The sequence below is a fragment of the Equus quagga genome, chromosome 7, assembly GCF_021613505.1.
Source record: "Equus quagga isolate Etosha38 chromosome 7, UCLA_HA_Equagga_1.0, whole genome shotgun sequence".
NCBI classification, from domain to species: Eukaryota; Metazoa; Chordata; class Mammalia; order Perissodactyla; family Equidae; genus Equus; species Equus quagga.
Genome location: NC_060273.1, coordinates 66377201 through 66403419, shown reverse-complemented (window position 1 = coordinate 66403419; position 26219 = coordinate 66377201). Strand labels below are relative to the sequence as shown.

Here is a 26219-nt window from a genome sequence, read left to right as displayed (position 1 = left end):
CAGTTTATGGATTTGGGTGTTGAAGGTTATAATTTGAACATGTTGGTCTGTGATGCCACTGTAGCATTCCAAGCAAAGAGATGAACAATGCTATCTGGAGCTCAAAGGAGAGGTCTCAGCTAGAACTATAAAGTTGCGGGGTTATCAACCAGCAATTTTAAATATCTGGGGGTGGGTTTGGGTACGGAAAAGAATGTTACAGTTACTGACTCAAGTTGCCATTTTAAAACCTAGCTTTCCTTAAAGGCTTTAAGTTCAACTTACAAATCTTGTTCTTTATTACAAATCTAGTAATTTTTCATATAAAGATAAGGACAATCTCTTTCACTTGTTCTTTGATTACTGTTGAATTAATTCTTTAGTAGATTCAGTCTTCCTTAAACATTTAACAGACCTACAGCCTTAATTAATCAAATTTCCTTAGACATTTCAGACTACAAGTACAAATTTAATATGCCTGATTTTCTCAAAACACTTTAAATGCTGAACAGGGCAGACTTATAAATCTAAAAAGCAAGATCTTTCTAAGCACTTAAGCAATTGTTGTAAATTAATTACTAAACTTATAAATGTAGCAAATCAGATTCTCTTGGCCATTTCAGGAATCTTAAATCCTACACAAAGCAGAACAAGGATCACAGAAACTTCTCTCCTGTACTCATTTCTTCATTATCTGAATATTTATATTTCCTCTCTGGAGTTATCGATTTACTCCCCAGCAAAAGGATCATAATTTTTTCCATATATTGCTATTTAGAACCAACCCCCATAATAACATGGGGGAAAGCCTAGGCTAAAGCATTCCCTGAAGAAAGACTATAAAATTCTACGTAAAGGATAGTTAAAAGCATGCACCTTCCCCCCACCCCCCAAAAATACACAGAGGCTGGGGGTATCAATCTGGGTCCAATTAGGAAAGGGAAACCACACAGTAATTTGAACAGGGAAAGATTTATTAATTATAACAAAGGACTGTAGTAACAAGGCATTGCCTAGTAAGAAGAGAACTCCAAAGAACACAGGAAGAGCAGATATAAGGAGCAGCCATCCCCCTAGGGCTGAGATAGAGCACCCAAGGAAACCCCACCTCCACAGCCCCTTGCCCAAGGAGTGGTGCCTGGGGAAGCTGGTGCCAAAGAATCTCTGTGTACTCCAGTAGGCCGGCGCTGGATGCAAATGCTGTTTTTAAAAAGTATGTAAGTGCAAAATATATGTGGGAAATGTAGAACTCTTATCCACACCAATCAACTTTGAAACCAACATCACACACTGCCTTGTACAGATACCCAGCTGTTTTCTTTGTATGTCTGAGCCCTCTTGCTAGAAGGTACTCTCTTTTGGGGCAGAATTATGTTTCATCCTCCTCCTGTAGCCAACCCTGAAATGAGTATACACAATACGCTCAATAATTTACTTAGAATATGTGAACTCTGAAAGAGGAATCCTATTAAACTGTGTGTGTGTTCCATTAATTTTTAACTTTTTTTTCCTACTGTAAAAGCAATAAATGTTTATTGGGGGAAACTGCACATATAGAACCAAAGGAGAAAAATATCAACCATATTTCCACTACCCAGAAATAGATACTGTTATTACTTTGGTGTATTTTTTATGCACAAATAGTTTTCTTTTTTCTTTTTTTTAAACAGACATACACACATCAAATCCCATATGCAATTTTACATCCTGCATTTTTTTTTTTTTTGAGGAAGATTAGCCCTGAGCTAACTACTGCCAATCCTCCTCTTTTTGCTGAGGAAGACTGGCCCTGAGCTAACATCCATGCCCATTTGCCTCTACTTTATATGTGGGACGCCTACCACAGCATGGCTTGGCAAGCAGTACCATGTCCACACCTGGGATCCAGCCAGCGAACCCCAGCGCCACTGAGAAACGCAGCGTGTGGACTTAACAGCTGCGCCACCAGGCTGACCCCTGCATTTTTAACTTAACATAAATAAAGCATTTCTCTAGCTCATCATCAACTCTTTGTTGAAGAGTCAATCCTGAATTATTATATATAGAAATGTATAGAAAATTGACATTGAACTACCTTAAATGTTGAAAACATCATAAATGACTGTAAAAATATCGCATTCTGAAGATGTTAGGTAATTCACTCAACCACTTCCCTTGTGGAACTTAGCTTCTTTTTTTCTTTTTCTGATTATAAATAATCCCATAATGAACAGTATTGTGTTTAAAATTTTCTCTGCTAGGCCAATTTCCTAAAATGGCTGTCTCACCTGTGAAATTACTAGGCTAGAAGGTACACATACATTTAAAGCCACTGAGGAAAATTTAAGATCACAGGGCATCTGCTTCTAAACATGGAAACTAGCAGCTTTCCCTTTTTCAACAGAACACAAACCAGAAGCCTCTTCAATGCCACCTAGTACTATCAAAGCAGGTACAGGCGCTCACCTAGCACGCCCTGCCCCCGACACGCAGCTCCTCCTAGAAAATGCTACCCAGCCCTAAATGATTGAATGACCGCATGACACTGGGCTAATCCCTTCGGACCTTTGGCCTTCATTTGTCTCCAAGCTGCCCAGGGGTGAGGTGGCCCGACTAGGGGTGCTAGACTAGAGGATTTCCCCACGACCTTTCTGGGTGTGTGTCACGCCCTGGACGATGAACCCAGAGCTCCGGGGCTTGGGAGGGCGCGGTCACCTGGCGGGTAGAACGGAAGGCTTAAAGCAATGAAAGCTACAGTTTACAGATCTCCACGGAGGCCCCAAGACTCGGCAAGCCCTTCCTCATGCCAAGATTGACCCTTGGTCCTCCACCCCCAGCCTTTTCTCCATGCCCTCCGCAGCGCCCCCTGTTCCCTGCGGTTCACCTAGTCCACCCTCCAGACCTTATCCCGACTTCCGATTCTTCCCAGCGGAGGGGTGACCCAAGCCCCTGGGGGTCTCCTTCCTTCCTCCCATTCTCTTTCCGCGCCCACCAAACCATCCCCAGTCCCCACAGTCTGGGGTCTCTGCCACCCTCAAGCATCCTATTACCTTGCAAGACCCGCCATGAGATCCCCATCATCTCCTCTGCACGTCTTCCCTCGTGTCTGTACTGGACTGTCCCCCTGTCTTTCCCACGATGACTGGCTTTCTGTCCTGTTTCACCCACCCTACCTCCCACCAGTCTGCGGGTCCTCTGGCCCTAGTCCTTCCGTTTTATCCAGTCTGTCCCTGTCGTGACTATCTCTATTCCCTTTAGGTTCCCCCTCACATGCTCCTCCCAATGTCTGTTCCTCGGCGCCCCCGCCCACGTCTGTACTTCTGTCCGCCCCCGAATGTGATCCTCCGTTCCCGGAGTCTGGCCGTCTGTCCACCCAGGGCCTTGCACACGGTTCCTCCACGGGCCGGGAGAGTCTGCGGCCCCGTTCCCCTCCCTTACCCAGGGAACTCTTCCCTGTTCCACTTTCTCTACTTTGAACCCATCCCAGCAGAGTCCAGGAAGTAGCCAGGCGCCGGGGACTGGCGGCTGCCGAGCCCAATGGGGCACGCCAGCGGCGGCGGAGGCCCCGCCCAGAGAGCGAACGCTACCAATGGGCGCGCGGAGGCGGGACTTCCGCTGTCCCGCGGAGGGCGGGGGGAGCGAACTGTTGTGGTGCGGAGCGTTGGGCGGGCGGCGGCCGGGCGGCCCAGGGGCTGCCGCGGGACTCGGGGCGCAGCCGAGCGGCTGCAGGAGGGGGGGCGGGCCGGACGCGCCGCGGGGCCCGGGCGCCGCGGGTTCGAGGCCGGGCCCCGCGCGGGGAGGCCGCGCCACCCCGGGGGATCTGCCCTGCGGCGAGTTTGCCCCGCAGCCGAAAGAAGGCGGGAGCCGGCGGGGGCCCTCGAAACCTCCTGGCAGCCCGGGCCCGGAGTCCCCGGGGAGCGGCTGCTTCCTGGGACGGCCTCCCGGACGCCCCCGCCGAAGGGTAACGGTTCTGGGCCCCCGGCAGAAGGCGCCTCCGGGTGACCCCCGGCGGGGCCCTGCGAGCCGCAAGAGCCGACCCCGGGGCCTCGAGCTGGGAGGAAGGGGCTTTCCGGAGACGCGGGGCCCGGGGCCGAAGGAGCCGGAGCGCGGCGCAGCGGAGCCGGGCCTCCCGGGCGCGGGGCAGGGCAGCGCCTCGGCCGGAGACGGACTCGGGGACCCTCGGGTGTGGGGGCCTCAGCGACTGCCCCCAGGGCAGCGCGGCCTCGGAGTGGCCTACAGGGAACCCTCCCGCAGAGGGGCCGGCCCGGGGCGGGGAGATGAACGGCTTTAGCACGGAGGAGGACAGCCGCGAAGGGCCCCCCACCGCCCCCGCCGCCGCCCCGGGCTACGGCCAGAGCTGCTGCCTCATCGAGGACGGCGAGCGCTGCGTCCGGCCCGCGGGCAACGCCTCCTTCAGCAAGAGAGTCCAGAAGAGCATCTCTCAGAAGAAACTCAAGCTGGACATCGACAAGAGCGTGAGTCCGCCCCCGCCGCCGCCTCCGGCTGCCGGCCGGCCTCGGGGCCCTCCCCGCCCTGGGCCTCGCCGCCCGCCCTCTGTACACTGGGGAGGGGGCTCGGGATTTCAAGGCCGCTTCCGCGCGGACGGCCGCTGGCGGGGCTTGTGCCCAAATCCGGGAGGCTGGGGGCGGGGGCTCCGAGGACGCTGCCTGCCTGCGAGCATTTGACAGCAGTTTTTAGCTTGTTTTATCGGTTTAGCTCTTGGAGCAGGGACAGGTGGGCTAATTTTGTTGACCCACGAAGGAGCGAGTACTGGGGAGGGGGTGATGAAGGGGACCCGGTTCTTCTCCAACTTCTCCCTCCTTCTCGGATCCCTGTGATTCCTTGAGAAAAGGCGAGGTGGCAGTTACTTCCCCGTCTGCCGCGGCCTCCGCTTCTGCAGAGGGTCGCCGAGCTCCCTGCTTCGCGTACGGCTGGGAGGAAGTGGGATTTTCAAGGATGTGGCAGAAATGAGGCCAAGACCCGGCCTTGGGAGGTGGCTCTTGCAGGTCGGAACGACTAGAAGGAAGAAAATCAATTTTCTTAGGGGTGAACTTCTTTAGAAATGTCAAGGGGGTGGAGGGGAGATGTAAATTTGAATAGAATTGCCCCGTGTTTTGTGCGTAATTATAGGGAAACTTTTCTGTGTGATTTCACCTCTTCTATTTAACAATTCTAAAGATGTGCCTATTGTCAGCCAATTAAGAACTTTTCAGTTTGACATCTGTTGCTGCAAGCCCTAAGTGGCTGCCTCCTGATTGGGAACTGGAAATGAGTTGAGGGGTGTTTAATATTCAGGTAGACCACCTAGGAGCTTAGGTGCTTAACGTCTGTTCTCTTTTAGGACCAAAATTTCTCCGCTGTTGGGGGAAATCAGAGATTGTTTGTTAAACGGAAAGGACGCCTACTTTTCCACTTCTGATTTTACAGTTGAAACTAAAGCCCAGAGATAGGAAGTGGCGGTGCCAGAATCACACAGCACTTAAGTGGCTGGTTAAGTTCTTAAACCCATTCTCTGATTTGCTTCCAAGCGCCAGGCATAAGCCTTGATTAAGTCTTTAGTAAATGAAAAATCTTCCCCTCCCTTTCTTCCAGGCTCTTCCCTCCCACCTCCAATTTTTTACAATTTCTTATTGCAGGAAGATTGGCCCTGAGCTGACATCTGTTACCAATCTTCCTCTTTTTGCTTGAGAAAGATGGTCCCCAAGCTAACATCTGTGCCACTCTTCCTGTACTTTGTATGTGGGACACTGCCACAACGTGGCTTGATGATTGGTGTGTAGCTCCATGCCTGGGATCTGAACCCCAAACAACCAGCCTCTGAAGCGGAGCCGCTAACTTAACCACTTCGCCACTGCTGGGCTGCCCCTCCTTCCCCTTATTTTCTTTTGAAGTTAACAATTATAATATATTTGCAACTCTTGAATGGAAAGACACTATTTTAAAATGGTTGGGGGTGAATTAATGGTTTTCTTACTTCAAATCTCTATGACTGAATGAAAGGAATTCATCTCAGAGCAAACAACTGGCTAGTCACCAAGGTGGTCCTGATGAGGACACACGTTGAAGTGAAATGCTTAATTCTAAGATAGTATGAATTCCTCCTCTTGGAAACACTGCCTGCCTTCTCTGTAGGTTGTTGGGAGTCTTTACTTGAACAGCTTATAGTAGTAATATTTTCCAGTCCTTAAAGAAAAGAAATTTCCAGTTCTTTTAAACCCTTGGATGCTGTCAAGTCTGAACAATTGTGCTGCTGCAACTGGGGCTCCTTTCACTACTGGAAACCCTGTGTTGAGCCCTGTTGACCGTTTCTCACACACCGTCTAGGAGAGAGGCCGCCTGAGCCTGGCACTAGAGTTCTGGAAGCTGACTGCTGAGGAGGAGCGTTTGAGCTGGACTCACTCGCACTTTGTTTCAAGGTGGTGGTGTAGAGTCATTATTTCTGAAAGAGACTCTATTTCCTTCTCACAGGCTTGGGCAGGAATTCAATTCTAAGTAACTGCTGTGTTACAAGAATTTTTAGCTCTTGCAGAAAGTGAAAAGAAAACACCACTAGAGGCTTGCTACCACCCTCCTTCCCCACCCCCCACACCCCCCCCACCAGGCCACTGAGCTCTGAAATTTCTGAAAACCAGTATGTGCTTGAAAACGGTGAAAGAGGAATAATGACTGTCTATCTTGAAAAGGGTCAGGCAGAGAACCTTCTTAAATAATAGCACCAAAAATCCAAGTCAGGTAGTTTAACTCATTTAATGTAGACATTGGCACTGTTCTGTGATTTAAGATATGCTTTCAAACGTTTCTCCAACTGACGTATTTCTGCTTTTTTCTGGAGAAAAGTGGAAGTTGAGAATAGTATAAGGAAGATGTTGGGTTGGGAAAGGATGTGAGGTGGGGGCCAGAAGGCCTGGGTGACCTTGGCCAGGTCATTTCTCTGTTCTGGGTGGCTTCAGTTTATCCTTCAAGAAAATGAGATTGAGGCCAGTGGGGTTACACTCGTGATTGCTTAGTTCTCTTCCATCTAGGATTCTATTACTCTAGTGTCCTGACCAGAAAGCTCCCAGCCACAGCTCTGGGAGTCACCTCTTCCGCCTGTTCTACCAAGGCTGTCACTCTATGAGTTTGAGGAGCTGCTCAATCTCTTGGAGTTTACGTGTGGCACCAGCTCTCAGGAGGGCCAGCTTCCTCTCAGGGTGTGGAGTGTGCTGTGAGTGTGCTTTCCTCCGAGATAAAGGATGTAGTCTACCCATCAGCTAGGCCGGATTCTTCCGGACAGTGACACGTGCTGTGTCTGAAAGTCCTTTGACAGAGTCAAATCTGGCAAAGCTACTCCAGTTTGTAACCATATGTAAATGATGGCTTTTACTGGCCAGAGCTGCTTTCAGATGCAAGGGGCCTGCCTGTGTTGATGCAACAGCATTTATTGAACACCTGCTGTCTGCAAGGCAGCATCACAATATAAAGCTAAAACTCCTCCTGACTCACTAATCCAACCACAGGAAAGTGATAATTCATCGGAATAAAAAGAAGTTTTCATTATCTTCTCCATGAAAAGGCCTGAATTAATTGATGCCGGTTTCCTATCAGTTTACTTTTATCCTTAAGAATTTAAGAAGTAAACTCATTCAGAAGTCTCTCGAGAACATTTGTGGAACATCTGTTTCAGTGTCAACAACCCCAAGTCATTTACACAGGCATTCAGTTTCTGTTAGGTTTTTGAATGGTTCCTCCAGCCAACTCTGGTACTTATATTCTTAAATAAAAACACGTTCTTCAATCTTAGCTGCTGTTGCCACCTTCATTTACAGTTATGCCTCCAGCCTGAATTAGAAAATCAGCGTAGTATCTAGCTTCTTTTATGTGGTTCCACCTTGTGAGAATTTCTGCGTCTCTTTCTGCTTTTCTTTGTGGATCAGATGTGTGGTAATGCAAGAATTAGAGACTCGTACACAGTAATCAAGTTGTTCGGAGAGTTGTCATCCTACAGTAGTAGCTGTTGTCAATGTAAAACTAGGATGTCCTGTCTTCCATTAGCACAGTCCCTTCTTTCCTGCTTTCGTCCTCCCTGGAGCAATGCGTTCCAGCCCATTGTAAGTTCATAACTCCTACAGGTCTGAAAATGTCACCTCACTCCCTGCTTCAGAAACCTTGGGGGACTCTGTCTTGTCTGAAGGAAAGCCTAAGCTGTGCTCATAGCCACCCCACCCTGAATTTCTCCTTAAGCTCCTACATGGGCGGTCACCTCCACCTATCTGACAGTGTCTACCCTGGGCCTCCTCGCTCACCCCTTCTGTCCTCCTCATTTGGAACTCTAAGCCTTGGCTCTTCTCCCCATCTGGAGGGCTTCCTGTCTACCTACAAATCCTCCTTCTAGTCAGGGACCTCCACCCTGTCTCTCTCGGCCGCAGGGAATCTCTCCCTTTGCTAAATCTGTACCATTTATCTTCTTTACCATTCAGTGGGGACTTGGTTCCTAACACACTGCCCAGTGTGCTGTTAGCATTCTCTCTGTGGGTTTCTTGTTCTGCAACTCGTAGTAAACTTCTGGAAATTATGCCCTGCATCTTGTTCTTCCTTCCCTCTCTCTAATGCCTTGCAAGGGAGAGAAGCCCCATAATTTGACAGATACCTGTTGCTGTTTCCATGGAATTGGCAAATCTGACTTTAATTTGCTTCCCATCAGGTAAGGCACCTGTATATCTGCGATTTCCACAAAAATTTCATCCAGAGTGTACGAAATAAAAGGAAGAGGAAGACAAGTGACGATGGTGGAGACTCTCCTGAGCATGACACTGACATTCCTGAGGTAAAGGTCAAAAACGTTAGCTTCAGAAAGCTGGAAGAATGGATTCTAATCTGAACCTTACCTCTGGCCTGATCTGCTTTTTGTGCTAGGAAGTAATTTTAGTCCCCTTCGTTTTGCTGTGGTTTATTTGAAAAGCGAATGGTAGAATCATAGAAATATGGAATCTGAGAGCTAGAAGCTTAGAGATCAGCTGGTCTGCCTGCCTGTCGTTTTACAGACAGGCGCAGAGGCCTGAGGTCACGCCTGCGGTTTAGGGGCTCTGGTTCAGAGCCCTTTCCAGTAGGCCAGGGTGCCTTTCTGCAGGAAGCCCCTGCCAAATGCTTACATACAACCACAACGTCAAGTTGTTCAAAACTTTGCTTTTGCCTTTAAACTTGGAGACAGTGTGTATGGATTGGGTAAAGTCACTTCCCCTCTGCTTTGTGGCCTGCAAAATGAAGGTGTAAGTCTACAGTTCATACCAGCTTGGATTTTCTGTCACTCTCTGGTTCCCGGTCCAGGCTTGTTCCCCAGGATCCGTTTCAAAGGCAGTTACACTGAACCAGGGTTTCTCAACTTGGCGCTATTGACATTTGGGGCCAGATAATTCTTTCGTTGTGGGGGCTGTCCTGTGCATTGTAGAATGTTTAGCAGCATCCCTGGATTCCGCCCCCTAGTTAGTTGCCAGTCATACCACCCCCTGAGTCATGACAATAAAAAATGTCTCCAGACATTGCCAGATGTCCCCTGAGGGGCAAAATTGCACCCTGTTGAGAACCATCACGCTAGATAATGAGAGCTAGGCTTCTCAAACCAGAAGGCTGCCTTTCCTTCAAGGTGCAGTGTCTGTTAAGCAAGGCTACAGGAAGGAATATTGGATTTTCCATCTAAATTGTTTTCACTTAAGACTCAGCAAAAGAAGAGCCGTTTATAATGTACATTGAATATTTGACGCATGAATATTTCATAAGGCAACCGCCTGTTAGCACTCAGAGTGAAAATGACTGTGTAGGAATAGAAAGAGTAGGCGGGCCTTTGTCTGTAGATGTGGAGGAAACCTTTGAAAATACGGCCTTTCCCTCTGCCCCTCCCTGTGTCCCCTTTTCTAGCATTGGTTTACGATATCTTTCTATTGCCTTTAGCATTATTGTTATTATTTTGTAAAGAAATGGATGTATTCATTTTCTAAATGCTTTTCACAAAAAAAAAGGTTTGAGGAATGTTTTGAAAAGAATGAAGGACTTTGGTCCCTCATATTGATCATTCATTTTGTTTTTAAGTGCTCTCCACCTGCCTGAAGCAAGAACATCTCTTTTAGAGGCAGGTAAAGGCAGCCCGACTTTCTGGGCCTTCAATATTTCATGACTGTGCAGCTTTCCTCTCTTCCTGTGTTAGAAAAAAGGGGGGGTCCTTTCCCCTCTGTTATCCAGTCATCTGCAGAGCCCCCGACCCTAACCTGCTGATTCGTACGTTCACTACAGTAGCTTTTGAGCTTGCTCTGGAGGGTTGTTAAGGACTCTGACCTGAAGGCTGAGCCTAGGAAAGGACTGTTTGAGAATAACAGTACTTCCCGCCGTCCTTCTTCACGCCCCTCTGTCCAGTCTGCTGCCACGCGCTGGTCTGTCTTCCTCCAGGACATCTGTCTGGTTTTACCTTTGCTCTCCATGCTTGGTGTCCTCTCCAGCATCACTACCCCTCCAAAGCTCAACTCCATCATCTCCTTTCTGGATCACTGATGCAGCATCTCCCTCTTTCCTCCAGACCACCCTTAGATCCATCTTCCCAGAACATCACCCTCCAACACCTGTGACAGCTCCCTCTGCTTTTCAAGACATGCTCTCACCCGATCTCACCTTTTAAACCTGTCACAATTGCCTATGACCCCCTAGCCCATCTGTTCATCTCCTGGTTTTTCCTGTGCTCTCGGTCGTCTGTCTCATTCCCTACTCTATCTCTGCAGTCACTGCCTTTCTAAACCCTGCCTCTCCTGTGCTTAAGCTTCACCACCTCCATCAGCCTTCTGGGACCACCCCTCCCCAGCCAGACCTCTTTTTCCACTGTCATTTTTGTCCTCCTAGCCAGTTATTAGTATTCTGTGGACGTAGTCCTCTCATCCCCACCCCTGCCGAGTGTAGTGCTAGGCACATAGTGGGCTCTTGGTGAGTCGTGGCTGGTCGGGTTATGGATAATGTGTTTCTTCTTTCCTCTCTAGGTTGATCTGTTCCAGCTCCAGGTGAACACTCTACGACGTTATAAACGACACTACAAGTTGCAGACCAGACCAGGCTTCAATAAGGCCCAGTTAGCAGAAGTAGGTAGACAAAACTGCTCCAAAAAGAGAGAGCCAGCATTGTGCCTCTGATGATGACCTTGATTCCCCCCACTGCGATGTCTGTCTGTTGATCGTAATCCCCTCCATAGCCCTGGAAGCACCTTCCTAGTCTCTCTTTTGCACAATTTAGAATCCCACAGCTTTAGACCTGGAAGGGCCCTATTTCCATAAAAGAAGCCGTAGCACAGAGAGAGGAAAGGGCTTGCTTAAAATCACACTGCAAGTTGGCAGCAGAATTGAGTCTGGAATCTTAGGACTCCTGATTCTGAGTCCTGAGTGTTCTTTTGTTTGAATCTTGTTTTGCAAGATTCTTTATAGACATGTTCCTTTCTGCACATCAGGTGTGTCAGGTTAATCATTCCAGAACCTTCACTCTTGTTCTGTAGGAGCTATTTTTCTTTCTTTGTTTTTTCCTTGATTTCTTCTACTCTGATGTTGGTAGTGGAAGTATTTAAATGAATGGAGCCCAAGAAAGTTTTCTCCTGCTCTGAGTTCTTAACACAGTTTGGAGGAGGCAGAAAATGCTCCATTGGCCATTATTTTAATGTACTGACAGCCTGGCTTGATTCTTCTGTCCTGTTGGCATTTGTGTGGGTACCTCTCATCCTTCTTTTCTTATTGTGTTTTTCTGCCTATTGTAGAAAATTTGGAAAATGGAAAAAAGGAAAATACAATCCTACCATCCAGAGCCAACACCTCTGTAATCCTAGTTCTCTGACTCTCTGTGTCTGTCCCGGCCACCTCAGTTCATTCAGAGGTTTCCGTAAAGGCTCACAGCCCCATCAGTTTGTGGTCTATCCTTTAAAGGTTGCTGATGCATCATATTTTCTGAAACTTCTCCTTTACCAGCATCTGGATGAAACACAGGAGCATACAAGCCTTTCCCACTTAAGCTAACATCACCCATTGCCAGCATTCACCCCTGGGGGAAGGGGTAGCAAGAGGTGGGGCAAGAGGAGACCTGTGTCCTCAGGACCTGTAAAATAATGCAGAGCGTCAGGAATATATAGTAAAGGATAAATTTTTCTTCAATTTGATGTGTCAGTTATGTGCTATTTAGATGAATTATTGGGTCAGACACTTACATCTGTTCAATCGGCTGTTTATTTGATGCAATTTTAAAAAGACACTTTTCTGCCCAGTTCCAGGGCCTGAGAGGTTCTGGCAGCAGCCGGCCAACCAGAGCAGTCCCAGTCTCTTCCTCCGTGGGGCTGACCTTGAGATTATGCCGTGATGGACGGTCGGCTGCCACTGACATAGAACTGCACCTTGACAGTGTTGTGGGCTAACATGCCACTTTTGGAAGCCTGGAAACCAGATCACCTAAATCCCAGGGAAGGAGGGCATTCTGAGTCTGCAGCACTGCAGGAAGCTCTGTGGTACTGATCAGAATCCCCTGCATAGCTCTGGAAGCGACTTCCTAGTCCCTCCTGCACAATTCAGAATCTGTGGCCCTGATTTATGCATGCTTTAACGGCCTCTGGTTTATTTTCCCCCATGTAGACTGTCAGCCGACACTTCAGGAACATACCTGTGAATGAAAAAGAGACCCTGGCCTACTTCATCTACATGGTGAAGAGTAACAAGAGTAGACTGGACCAGAAAGCGGAGGGCGGCAAGCAGCTGGAGTGAGGATGAAGCACGTCTTCCAGGAATGAAGTATGATGCTTAGTGCACAGGTGATATCTGCTACGTTTAAGCCCATAAAGACTGTTAAATTTTATTGTAAATAAAAAAGTTTGAATGATGAATACTGTAAATCTTTTTGGTCAGGAGGATTATATTCTCATGATTCAGCATGTGTATACAAAGACTTTCCTTTAAGGCCACTACTGAACTTAAAAAACGAGATCATAAAGAAAATGAAAGAAAAATTATGTGTTGCAGCATTCAACAAAGCAGTAAGTCAATTCTACTGGAAATGTGGCATAAAAAATATTTTGGTAGTCACCTTGGCATACCATGCTGCCACACAGGGGACGTAGGCCTGGCCTAGCAGCAAAGTCCAGTTGACAGTGGAGATGCATGAGCAGACCCTAGTCTGCTGGGGACGTAGACACCCGCTTTGCTGCAAGCTTTGTCGTCTATCAGCAAATCAGTTTGACGCTGCTCTCCCTCTCTGGCTATGTGCCTTGCACACAGGAGGCACCCAATCCGTGTTTGTTGGCTAATTGAGCTGTCACTAACAATGCCAGCCTTGTAACATCTGCTTCACACCTCTAGTTAATGAGACCTCTGCCATTTCCATTGCTCACCACTTAACTTCTAGAGTGTGGAGGAAGTCCTGATGCACCAACAGGAGGTTTCAAATCAAAGGAGGACTTCAGGCAGTCGCATGTGCCAAGCTGTATTTGTGCAGGTTCCAGAAACGCCGATGCAGAGGCCCCCAGGAGAGATGCAGCCCTTTGCACACCCCTCTGCGCTCCACTCTTTGGGGTGAAGTTATGTATTATGACTTCAGCCATTCTCCTGGGCCATAAATGCTTTGACAAACAGAGATACTTAGTGGTTTGGGGCTCATCTTCTCAGAAGCACTAATCCTTAGTTCACAACCACCAAGAAGGCTGCCAAGGACCATGCGATTCCGGCTCAGAAGTCCAGCTCTGGGGTAGAAACTCTGTCTGGCCTTGACTCCCTGGGCCCTCAGGGGTCAGCAGCAAATCATGGGTTTGAGCCACAAAGGTCAGTGCCATCTGATGTTCATTTTTGTGAGCAATTTGCCTCCCTTTTAGGGGGAAAGATTACTAAAATGATTTTTTTTAAGTATTAATACTTACCTGATTTTTTTATGTTCAAAAACTCAGATTCCTCTTTCTATATCAGAGCCAAAGTATCGTTGGAAAGCAAAGCTTTATATCCAAAAGTATGCTTTTGCAAAATTTTCTAATCAGTGTCTTGGGGGACAGAGGGTGTGAATAGGGGGTGGGAGAAAAAGGGAAGTAAAGGACTTGGATTCTAATTTCTGACCATCTTGACATATCCTGTGGTCAAAAGTATCATTTTCTTACTCAGTTTAAATTCTGAGTTCTTTCTTAAGCCTTAAATAATAAAAGGAGCAGTAGACAGCCTGGCCTGGCAGGGAGTTTTAATGTCTCATAGATGGCGTAATCTGAGCATCAGCACAGAGAAGTCAGAACAAAAGTCCCCGCTGAGCAGGGCGGTGGAGTGTCCGACGGTCTCAGCTCTGTGGAGCAGAGTCCCATGGTCTCTGTGGACTGGGGACGGGGCCGCCACTCTCACTAAAGCACAGTGTGTTCCATCGCTGCAGAGCTTTCCCCAGTGTTCAAAATGCATGTCTAGCAGATTGCAGCCTTTTTAAATATATATAAATGGACGTACATAGAACATACTCTAGACTATGCGGGGATCTTATTTTTATACACCTGGCTGTGAATGGCATGGTCCTTAGTCATTCAGACTCAGTATGTATTTAGAGATTGTCTCACTACTAGCTGAAGGATGTTGATGTGTAGACATCAAGAAGGCTCAAAAGTATGTGGCTTATCTAGGTTTTTTTCCTGAGAGACTGAGTTAGAAAGGCTTTGAAGGTGTCAAACACCAAGCCTCCTTTGTCAGGAGAAGAGTTGTCTCATTGGGCTGGAGTTTAGGGGCAAATGGGGCCTGTAGGTTAAGGCATTGATAACCTGCTCTCTGGAAATGTCCGTATCTTATTGAGAAAAAGTGTATCTTTCTGTGTTTAAACCAAAATTGTGGATGTTTAGGTCATGTCACTGTGTCTTTAACAGCTAATGTGTTTTCCCAGTTGAGAGAGAGAGAGTATATTTCTGTACAAGAAGATGTGGTGTTAGGATCCATCTGTTCAAGTGTGTGCATAAGTGCTTTTATTCCAAAGCGAAGCCTGGGCAGACTTTCCACCTTCAGCCAGATGCTGTGCGCACTTGATTCCCAGGCCGTCTTTCCTCTAAAGAGAGGTACTTTGGGAAAGTGGAGGTTGTGGGTGTCTTTTCAACCTTTGAAAACATGTCAGGTGAGAGAAAAGACAAAGCTCTCTGAACTTAATCTTTCTCATGTGCAGAAATCTGCTCTTTCATCAAACCGCTAAACCACTTGCCTTAGCCTCTTCTGCAGTTTCCCATGGCTTGACCTGTGGGCAGGGGACTTCTGCCCGTTAGAAATGGCCGGGCCCTCCAAAGCAACTGGCTCTGGCATCAGGGAGCAGTGGGGTCTGGGGAAAGCAGTGTTCATCGTGGCTGCCTGCATTTTATACCACCTGTCAAAGACTCTTGCGCTTCTCTCCACCCGTAACGTTGCAACATTGCCTTCTCTCCTCTTGGTGCTCCTGGGCAAAACTGGAATTTGAAATCCAGAACTGGCATTGTCTTCTTAGAGTATGGTTCCTGCCTCCGTCCCGGCCTGGTATCATTCTTTCATATGCCCTGAAGGTTGTCACATGGAAACGTTAATATCCTGCTATTCATGTTCATTTTAAGGTTTTTCAAAAACAAGCAGACAAACTTTATTTCAACAAACAAACTCTTAGGTTGGCAATAGCATCTGAAAGAGATCATAGCTAAATCCCGTGAAAGATTGAAACCAAAGGATTCAAGACCGGTGTTGTAAAATGAAGAGGAATTTCACTTATGTATTACAGCCGCCAAGTTGTTAGATGTTCCTGTCATAGCTCAATGTTCACTGCTAGCCTTCCAGAGAACAGATAGTAATAATTGTTTGCAGCTGCAATGTTGCGTCTAACCTTGGCACTTCAGCTGTTTATTTTGTGGGAACTTTTATGTTAATATCCTGAAGGACAACTGCCTGGTTGGAGAAGGGAGAAAGTAGGAGAGGGAACTTACTCTGGGGGCCAGAGTTGTTTACTTCCTGGAAATCGTCTGAAGGCTCTCAGTCATTGCAGTGACAAGATCCAAAAGTTAGGAAAGGGCCTTTAAGTCCTGCAGTCCAGTCTCCCCATAGGTGCTGACATTCTGCCTACAACCGTCCCACCAAGGCATTGAGCAGGCTGGGCTTAAACACCTCTGAGAACAGAGAACTCACTACCTCCTGGAGAAGCCTGTTCTAGCTTTGTAAACCTCTGGCTTTTCTATGTTCTCTATAATTTCCATCTTAGTCTCTGCCCAGTGGGGCTCATGTGGAACAAGTTGTTCATCTTGGCCAAGGACCTGGCGCTATCCCAGGGCGTAAGCGTTTGTCTTTTGGAAAGGAGCAGATAGCAAATAGATAGTTTGGTGTCATGACTGTCCTCCCCTTGAGTATTGGTCCATTTAGGTCCTTGCTGGATAATGTTGAGGGAACCCCATCAGCCGGGTCATACTCACTTGTTCTTGCTGAAGCTGATGGCACTGGGGAGGAGGGCATGCTGTTGGCCTGCTGAAAAATACCCTAAGACAGATGAGGCCTTAGTTCTGTGCTTGCCTCACAAAAACTGATGCTCACATCACTTAGGAAAAGTTTTAGCCAGAAGATTTAAAATGTTATAATTTCTCTGTGTGGAGTTTAAAGGTTCCATGGCTGCCGAGGGTTTGCACCTTAAGATTCCTGCACACATTGTTTTTATTGAGAAAACAAAGCTTAGGAATTTGGGGGCGGGGGGACCACATGTCTCAGTGTCAGACGAGTGCCATATTTTCAACCTGGAAAGTCCTTTAAGGTTGCTATTGCCCGATCATTCATTTTTAGAGATGGGGAAACTAAAGTTTGAAGACTTGCCTGAGTCACACGGCATTATCTGGAGACTAACCTCTCGTCCTCCTGGCCTGTCCAGTGCTCTCCTACTCTCTGACTTGCAGCGTGACTAGTCCAGTCTAAAGTAAGCTGCCCTCAGATTCTTGAGACCTTGCAACTGAGCGGAGATTTCCAAGGCCAGCCCGGCTCTCAGGGACTGCAGACCAACCTGCAGAACTCGAGGTTGTGTGAAACGATTCCAAAAGCAGTCAGTCGAGTTTTGCAAAACAAATGGGAGGGGAGAACAGAACTAGCCTGTAAATTAAGACCAAGATTCAAAAGTCCTGGCAGGAGATGTAGTCTTGTCCTAGAATCTAAATTCTCACGAAATGGGCTTGCTCTGTCATCTGTTGGTCAGACGTCTGCCTTTCAGGTGGTCCTTTGAGGCTGGGTAGTTCACTTGGCTCTAACTTGGACAGACGCAGCTCTGTGGCCTTGCAGTTTGCAGCCTCCCGGTCCCTGCTACTGAGCTGGGCAGCTGGACTGAAGGACGGGTGAGCTCAAGATCATGCCCTGGGCAGCATGGTGCTTTAGGGGTGCCTTTTCATTCCTTTCATTTTATTACAGACTGTTTGCAAGTGCATGGATCGGAAGGGTAAAGTTGATCTGATGCTTTCAGGTGGAATCCAGCCCAGGACAAGGTGGGACCTTTTCTTAAGGTAGAAATGTCTACAATCAGTTATTTCATCTAGCTTGCATCTGAAAACACAAACCCTTCGGTTGCTTTCACTTCATGAACACATCTTTGCCAGTGACCGAGGGCTGTACAGGATCCCTGTTTCACACGTCTGTCATCCACTAAGCCCATCAAAGTGTTTTGGGGTGTGGGTTTGGTTTTTTTTCCATTTTGTAACTGCCTTATTGAAAAGCAAGTGCCCTTCCATTCCAGGCCTCCTCATATTGTACTTGTTTCCTGCCAAATTTGGGGGGATCATTTGTATTTTAATTTTGTAATCTATGGCTCTGTACTGTTGAAAGGCTCTCGATTCTGTGGGGTCTCCTTGGTATGTATGTGACTTTTCATGTTGCAATATCACACAGATGGGACGGCCCGACTTTCGCTCTTAATAAACGATCTGAATGAGTAATGAGAGACACACTCTGTTGTTCTCTTTGAGTCCATGTGGCATTCAGATGCCTTCACTTCCGCGTTTGGCCCCTGGCTGTGTAGTACAGTGACTGGTGACGGCTGTCTTTCCTCCTGGCTCCAAGAACTTGTTCCTGCACCCCGCTTCCCAATCCCAGTGCACACCAAGAGAGTTCAGATCACAGAAGTGTGGTCCTGCTCTCCCACTCACTCATGTGGAAAGAGACTGGGGTCTGACCGCCTGAGTCTGGGCCTGAATGCCGCGTAGCACACCAGGTACCCTGGGCAAGTAGCTACACTCTGGGCCTCCAGTTATCCATCTATAAAATGAGAGTCCTGAGTGAACTGGGTAGAGGGTTGCAAATTGAAATGCCTGAAGGGGCATGCTGCAAACTGGAAAACTCAGGTCCCTCTAAGGGTAGCCGCTACTCAGCTCCAGCCTATTGTTGCCAGGTGGGAACGCCGGTCCTGTGTGGCCAGTTCTCGAAATTTCAGAAGAGGATCTGGAAGTGTAGACTTTTATATAAATGTCCCAGTGTTTAAATGTCTCAAAAACTTATCTTTAACAGTGTGTGGACTGACGTTTCTTCTCATACAGTATAGCCTCAAGTATTTGAAGTTGGTCCATCGTCTGAACACTTGTTAGAAATGCGGAATCTCTGCCCCCTTCACCTGCCAGTCGTCTACTGAATCAGAATCTGCGCCTTAACAAAGTCCTCAGGCAAGTCCCGTGCTCATGACGGGGCTGTCAGCGTTACTGGTGGAGGTCCCTGAGGCCTCGTGGGATCAAGCCTCTTGCCCAGCCAAGCCTCAGACTCAGGTCTTTCATTTCAAAGCTGTCGCTAGTGCCACTTTAGCACACCTCTGACCTTAGCAGAGTGAAAGGAAAGAAATGCAATCAATAATTTTTTTTCATCATCTTAGTTAACTAGTACTAATACATGCTAGTTCTAAACTTTTAAACAGCACTGAAACTTACAGAGTGCCGTTCCTCCCCTCACCACCCTCCCCCTCTCCTGTCCCTCCCCTCTGTGGATGGTGTGGAGGGTGGCTTTTCAGGACGTAGTTTTGGGGGGAAGGAGGGCAGGGAGTCTTGGCTGTCACTGGGGCCCCACAGGATCAGTGATGGATTATTGCTGAAGGTGCCATCATTTAGCGGGTCGCTGAGTTGATTTCCTTCAGAAAGCAAAGGAACTGCCCATTTTCATACCATGTTGTCTGTTCATTTGAGGTATAACCTGAGTAGTTCCTGCCACTCCTCTGTGGGTTGCCCTCCCATTCTTCCGGATCTAACCACAGAGAGCTGCCCACTGTCCTCTGATCCCTCACACACTGAACCTCAAAGAGGTACTTTATCCCCAAGCTTGCCCCAAACTGGCTGACACCTGCTGGAGTCGACGTCCTTTGAAGATCCACAGACATCGGTTGTGATGGGGGGCTGACCTCACATCTCAACGTACTATTAGAACAGAAGTTTCACTAGGAACCAGACACCCTTTTTTCAAAATAGACCTTCAGAATATTGAGTATCAGCTCATCTGAGGTCCAGCAGTTTTGAAAGTATGGCACTTGCCACCTCCCACCCCCTTCAGAATCCGCTAAGAACTCTGTTACAATTCCTGGGCCTCCATCCTGGATTCTCAGAATGCAAAGCTCAGGAGCTGAATTCTAGGAATATGAATTTTTTAACTTCCCCAGGTAAGACTTAAGCTCAAGAAAGTGGAGAAACACTAGTCTGGCCCAGAGGTTTCCCGATCCAGCAGCTTCAGCCTCATCGGAAATACTGGTTAAAATTCCCAGTGGGACCTACTAAATGAGAATCTCCTCAAGTGGGGCCTGGAAAACTATTTTTACAAAATCTCCTGGGGAATTTGTATGCATACCCAGGTTTCGGAACCAGTGTGTCCAACCTCCTAGGGCCCAGGGAGGGAAAGTAGCTATGCTCAACTCCAAATGGCTCAGAAGTGTCAGGGTCTGAGCAAATAGTGACATGCACAGCCACAGACACTGTTGAGATGAATCATTGGAACGGATGCTCTTCGGTCTGGATAAAACCAGAATGGATTAATCCACAGTTCCTAGCACTGTGCCTGGCATGCAGGAGGACCCTGTAAATGCCTGGAATTGAATCTTCCATTTACGTAACAGTTTTTAGTTTATAAGGAACTTTCACATCAAGAAAATAACAGCTTTCAAGCGCAGAGTGCACACCAGGCAACCTGCTACCAGTCTGACGTGCGCTGATTCATTCACTCTCGCTACCATCATATAAAGTAGGAAGTGTTATTAACTCCGATTTATAGAGGGGTAAATGCAGGCTCAGAGAGCTGAGGAACTTGCCCACGTAACAATGAGAGCTAGAGGCACTCCTGGGATTGGGTCCAAGGGTCATCTGGTCCTAGGGACACTTGTCAACACCACCGTCCAGGAACTCAGGAAGGCCACTCTGAAGCAGTGCGGCCACAACAGGTACCCTTGTCCCGATCGACCGGATTTACTAAACTTTAATGAGGGAGTCCTAGAAGTCACTAAGACTCTAGTTAGGAAATTTAATAGGGTTTAATGGAGGTTAACAAGGTACATCCAACTTTCCAGCCAGGTTTTAACTTGCAAGAGCGGAACACAGATTAACAAGCCCAGGAGGTGTAAAGGCACCTGCGTGATTTAATGGGGTTAATGAAACTGTCAGAGGTTGGCTGAGAGGGACGGAGCTGGAGCATGCCGCTGTTAACGAGTCAGTCTGGTTGAGGTCAACAGACATTTTTTAAACAGCTGCAGGCTGCCCTGCCCTGCCCTGGGCACCAGAGGGGGAGCAAGGAAAAGAAGGCCGCAATCAACGTGCCAACCCCGGTTAGTCCTGGTTGGTGGGATTCAGAGTTTTACTTTCTCCTTCATGCTTTTTTGGTATTGTCTAAACTGTTTATGATCGGCATGAATCATTTTCACCAAGTCTATAAAACAGCAAAGCAATTTTTTTAAGTGCCCTCAAAGCACTTATTCTCTGCTTGCATAGTTTAACTTACATAGTCCTAAAACCTATAGAAAGGAGTAAGAGAAGTAAAAACAACAACAATAATACAGCCTTCAATTTGGGCAACACTTAGCTGTTGTAAAGGGCCGTCACCGCTATCTCTGTGGGTCTTTGTCACACACTATGAAATAGTGATATACAAGGTCACACTGCTCAGCGGGGAAGCCGGAGTGAATGCCCCCTGCAGCCTCCCTGCCTGTGTGGTTCTCTCCCTGAGCACTTATGATGTGACAGGGCCAAGGATAAGGCTGTCCGTGCCTTACGACCCTATGAAATGAGTACCATTATGCTCTCTTTTATATAGACGAGGAAACAGAAGTGTGGAAAGGTGAAATGGCCTGTCCAAGGTCACCAGAAAATGGTGGGGATCAGAGTCAGACATGGGGCTCTCTGAGCCCAGAGTCCACTGTGCCCTATTGCCTACTAAGTGGATAAGCTAATATGTCAGAAGAGCCGTGTTTAGAACAGTGAAGAACTAGAAACAACCTATATGTCAAACACTAGGAGACTGATTTCAAAAGTATTATACATGTGTCAAAATTGTAAAATAATATTTAATGACATAGAAGGACATTCATACCAGTTTAGAAATACTAGATGTGTATACTATATATATGTATACATATTATATGAATATGAACATATACATATGTGAATATGTATATTTATATATCATATACATAATATATATGTATATATGTAGATACACACATATGTATACCCACACACACCTGTATCTGTGACTATGGCCATATGTGTAGGCATTTCAAAGCACCTATTTACCAGTCCAAGTATAGCCATACTATATCTGTATCTATATGATTCGGAGCAAGGGGAAAATAGGAAGCAAAAGGCTTTCTGAAAATCAAGGGAGCTTCTTAGAAGCAGAGGCTCCTAAGCAGACCCTTGAAGGAAATGGAAGGTTGACAGGAGACAAGGCTGGGGAGAAGTCCAGGCTGGAGCAGAAAGCCTCAGATGCCAGAGGGAGGAGCTTGGACTTCAGCGTCACCAAACCTGCTATCGTGAAAAACCAAACCAAACAATGAAACGTGGTCAAGAAAACGTTCAGTGTCTGCTGTGTGCCTGAGGGAATCTGGAAATGGACTCTGTCTTCCAGGAACTGGGAATTTCAGAGCAGTCAACAGAGAGGGGTGGAAAGTAGTCCTTCCACTGCCAAAATCCTGGGATCTGTGAGAAAGCCTCAGAGCCCCGCGCCAGCCCGACTCCTGATGAAGGAGCCGTGTGTTTCCAGCTCTTGCCAAGGAGGCTTAGCGACTATCATGAGCTTCATTAAGCTAAAGCAGCTCATGAGACTTCCTGAGGGCTCGTGGCCACCAGCGAGACCGGGCTCTGCTGAGGGAGCAGTGGGAGGACACCTGTGCCCAACCAGACCCTTCCGAGCATCCTGCTGAAGAGATGGGGGCATGCAGGAGTGGACCAGGCTTCAGGGGAAGCAGTGAGGTCAGCCGGGGAGCATCAGACTCAGCCAGCAACGAGCAACCGCCTGAAGGTGACATTGGATCTCATGAAGCCTAGCGAAGCCCAGAGAATGAGGCCTGAGGGGAGCAGTTACCAACCAGCCCCCAGCCTGCCTACAGGCGTTTATCTCAACTAGACGAAGTTGACCGTGGCTGCGCCAATTTGAACAGTCCCAAGGAGGCTCCACTCTCTTCACGGGTAAGGATGTTTTATTTCTAGTTGCGAATATCATTCTCAAATGCATACTATTCATGCTTCTATCTAGGAATATTTCTAAAGCTGATTATGAAAAAGTGGTCAGGATGACATACCTGACAGAAATAATAGCTGTTATTTGTTAAACACTGATGAAGTGCTAGACCCCATTCTAGAGTATCTATGTGAACGGTCATAATCCTCACACAAACCTGCAAAGAAGCTATGATCATCCTTAATTTCCAGATGAGGAAACTGAGGCTCAGAGAAGTTCGATGGCTTCCCTAGGGTCTTATGGTGAGCCGGAATTTGAACCCATGGTGGTGTGACTCCTTTGTGTACCGTGCAACCTCGACCACAGAGGGAAGTAGAATATCAACAGAGTGGGGAGATGGAAGAGGAGTAAAAGCTGTTCGGAGAACTCGGGCTCCCAGCAGACCAGGTACTGAGTACCAGGGAAACACCCCTCTGCATTCCGTTAGCCCAGGGCAGCAGCAGCAAAAGGATTTTGAATGACCAAGAGAAGACTGTGCTTTGTTCAGTGGCTCCTATCCAAAGAAACAGAAGAAGATGGGTGATGCATTTTAGACTTTACATAGTAAGGAAACAGACCCCTGCTCCATGGTGCCCTTAGGGAAGAGGCCTCAGAGAGCTTGGACTGGGAAACCCCAACATCCCTCGGGAGTTAGCCTCATGCCCACAACTCCTGGCTCTGTGAACTTTCTGGTTCTCCTCTCTGCTCCCCTGAACTGCCAAAGGAAGTTAGAAAAAGTGTGCCCTGGGGCTCTGGGGTCACTGCATAGGGCAGTCTAGAGTCCTGGCTGGTTTCTCTACAAGGAACACAGAGGAGGGAGTGTGGCCACCAGGTGGCACCCTCCCCGTAGTCAGTGACAGCCCCAGGCCACATGGCAAGTCTCAGGGGTATTCTCCGTCCCCCTCACAGATGCTGTGTTTGGTGAATGCCTTGATTCCGACCATTGTGAAAATCTAGACAGTCAAAGCAGAAAGGAACTTAGATCTCTGATCCCACCCCCTCATTTTACAGATGATACAAAGGTCCAGTGGGGGAGAGGATGTGCCTGAGGACACACAGCAGGCTGAACCTCCATCTCTTGACCACTGGGTCTAGCACTTTTTTCCCCCACCACACAAACTTCTCACACTCCCACAAACACCTCCCACACCCCTCCACTGGACAGCCAGAATACGACCCTGAGCCAAAGACCAGGCCTCAGGGGGCTGGGGAAGGCCATGCTCCCATCCTCTTCCCTGCCATTCCCTGTTGCTTCCATATCAGGCCCTGAAGCCCAACCCCAACTACAACAGTAGCTGTAACTACTACTGCCTGCTCGGGGCCGGGCTGAGAGCTTTCCAATCATTATCAGTGTCGGATTGTCACATCTCTGACCTGTTCTGCTTTCCCTTTTACAGAAGAGGGCTCTGGGACTCAGCCAGGTTAAGAAACCTGCCCAGTGGCACACAGCTCATCTAACTAACTCATCTGGTTGTGAGGACAGGCCTGGGAGCCAGTCCAGACCTCCCTGTTGACCTTGGCCTGGTCTCTTGTGCTATATTCTCTATGTTTCAAAACACTTTCAAAGAGCTTTTTCTCTTTTAGCCTGACAAGAGTTCTGTGGGCTGAGGAAAAGCATTCTTAGCCCATCTTAAAGATTAGAAAACTGAGATCCAAGAGGATCATTGGCCTGAGGTCACCTGACTCCTGGCCAACTTGGATCTGGAGCCCAGGGCTCCACCCCCTGGGTGAGACTCTCCACATCTCACTGCCCAACTACAGCCCTGCTGACGTCTCCGGAAGTCATAGAACTCAGCAGCTAAAATTGCAGGTCTGGGAGACAGAGGGCCCGGGTCTGCCAGCCAGCCCTGCCGCTTGATAGTCACGTGCCTGTGAGTAAGTTACTCCCCTCTGCGGTCGTTAGGAGGAGTAAATGAGCCCACATATGTGGAGCACTGCTGCCGGCTGCACAGTAAGCGCTCAGTAAATGGTGGCTCTTTACTGATATGATTAACTAAAACTCCAGGTTTAATATTCCTGCCACATGAGCTTTAAGACCTGCCTTGTCAATATGGTAGCCATTAGCCACGTGTGACTAGTGAATGTCTGAAATGTGGTCCAAACTGAGATGTGCTGTGAGTGCAAAATACACGCTCGATTTTGAAGGCTTAGCATGAAAAAGGGAATGTAAAAGATCTCATTAATAATTTTTATATTGACTACGTGTTTAAATTCTATTTTAGACATTTAATTAAGTAAATATAAATAATATAATAAAATACATTATTCAATTTAATTTCACCCGTTTCTCTTTACTTTTTTAAAGTGGCTACTAGGAAAATTGTAATTACCTATGTGGTTCACATTTGTGGCGTGCATTATATTTCTACTGCCTTAGAGGCTTTCAGAAATTCCACTGCCCCAGCCTGCCTGTCCCCTCCGTCTACCTTAATGATGTGGAATGTAAGGGCTCTGAACCAGGAATCCACTCACTAGCTGTGTGCCCTTGGGCAAGTCAATGCAACCTTCTGTGCCTGTGGGAAATAGGTCCCAACTTTCCAAAACAAGCAAACAAACCAAAATAAATCCTCTGTGCCTCCCAAAGCTATTGTGAGGATTAAATAAAATAATAAAAATAGTTCTACCGTGGACAGCGTGCTAAATACTTTGCACACCTTATCTCATTCAATCCTCACAAACCCCAGGAAGTTGAGGTCACGATCTCTCTCATTTTGCAGATGAGGAAACTGAGGCTCCTAAGTGTTCAGTAAATCGTACAGAGTTTCTTGGCTACTGTACTTTTCCATATCCTGCACTAGAAGTTGAAGGTGTTAAGTAGACGGAAAAGAAGGTTACAACTCTCTGTGTGACCTTGGGCACGTCCCTCCCCTCTGTGGGCCTCAGTTTCCCCTTCTGTAAAATAAAGGAAATGTCTGGATGGGGGGTAAAGATATTTGAGGTCCCATTGTTATGGGGTGCTTTGAACATTTCAGCGAACACAAGACTTCTGGAATTCCTCCAAAGTCCGATGCCTTCCATTGTCCATTCTGTGGGGATAAATGTGCATTTCTGTTTGTTGTAATAACATTTGTAGGAGCTTTATAGAGTGTCTATGTCTGCTTACATTAGACGCCGTGTATTGTAGTTAAGAGTCTTTCACTATTGCCCATATAAACCTGGTTTTTTATGGGTTTGGGAGAGCTCAGCTGTAAAAACTCTCTCGGCTGAAAAAAATTTTTTTTCAAACAAATTAGGTTTAAATCAGGAGGCTGGTTTCAGACACTTTAAAGCCTGCATATTTTTTCTTCCCAGTCACTTTTCATTTAAAGGTGAGACTGGCTGATTTCTTAGTTTCGTTTCTTTTATGAGGATTTAGCAAGACCATAAGCTTAACTGCTGGTTGCACGAAGAGAAGGAATACAGAGGCTTTTCTGAGCGAGCCCCGAGCCTGAGATCTGCAGCTGCCTTCCAAGCCCAGCTTAGGCTCTGACTGGCCGTGTGACCCTGAGCTGGTCATTTCACCTCTCTGGGTCTTCTTTTCCCCTTCTGTCCATAAGGAACATAACTCTGCCCTGTTGCCTTCCAGTTTATGGGGAGAAAAATGTGCTTATGGAAATGAAAGTACCAAGGAGAGGTGAATGC

The 26219-nt window shown here is 47.4% G+C and overlaps 1 protein-coding gene across 1 annotated transcript; it reads left to right on the top strand.

Annotated features, from left to right (window-relative positions):
• Positions 1-3610: 3610 nt before the first annotated feature.
• SAP30L (SAP30 like) lies at positions 3611-12823 on the top strand. Its single transcript, XM_046666791.1, has 4 exons — positions 3611-4433; positions 8639-8761; positions 10953-11051; positions 12576-12823. Exons 1-4 carry the CDS (start codon positions 4236-4238, stop codon positions 12702-12704), a joined length of 549 nt encoding a protein of 182 aa, XP_046522747.1. The 5' UTR covers positions 3611-4235; the 3' UTR covers positions 12705-12823.
• The last annotated feature ends 13396 nt before the right edge of the window (positions 12824-26219 follow it).

Coding starts and splice junctions, on each gene's coding strand:
- SAP30L (XM_046666791.1), top strand. CDS start 4,236: ATGAACGGCTTTAGCACGGAGGAGGACAGCCGCGAAGGGCCCCCCACC. Junction 4,434..8,638: donor AGCTGGACATCGACAAGAGC/GTGAGTCCGCCC, acceptor GCTTCCCATCAG/GTAAGGCACCTGTATATCTG. Junction 8,762..10,952: donor ATGACACTGACATTCCTGAG/GTAAAGGTCAAA, acceptor TTTCCTCTCTAG/GTTGATCTGTTCCAGCTCCA.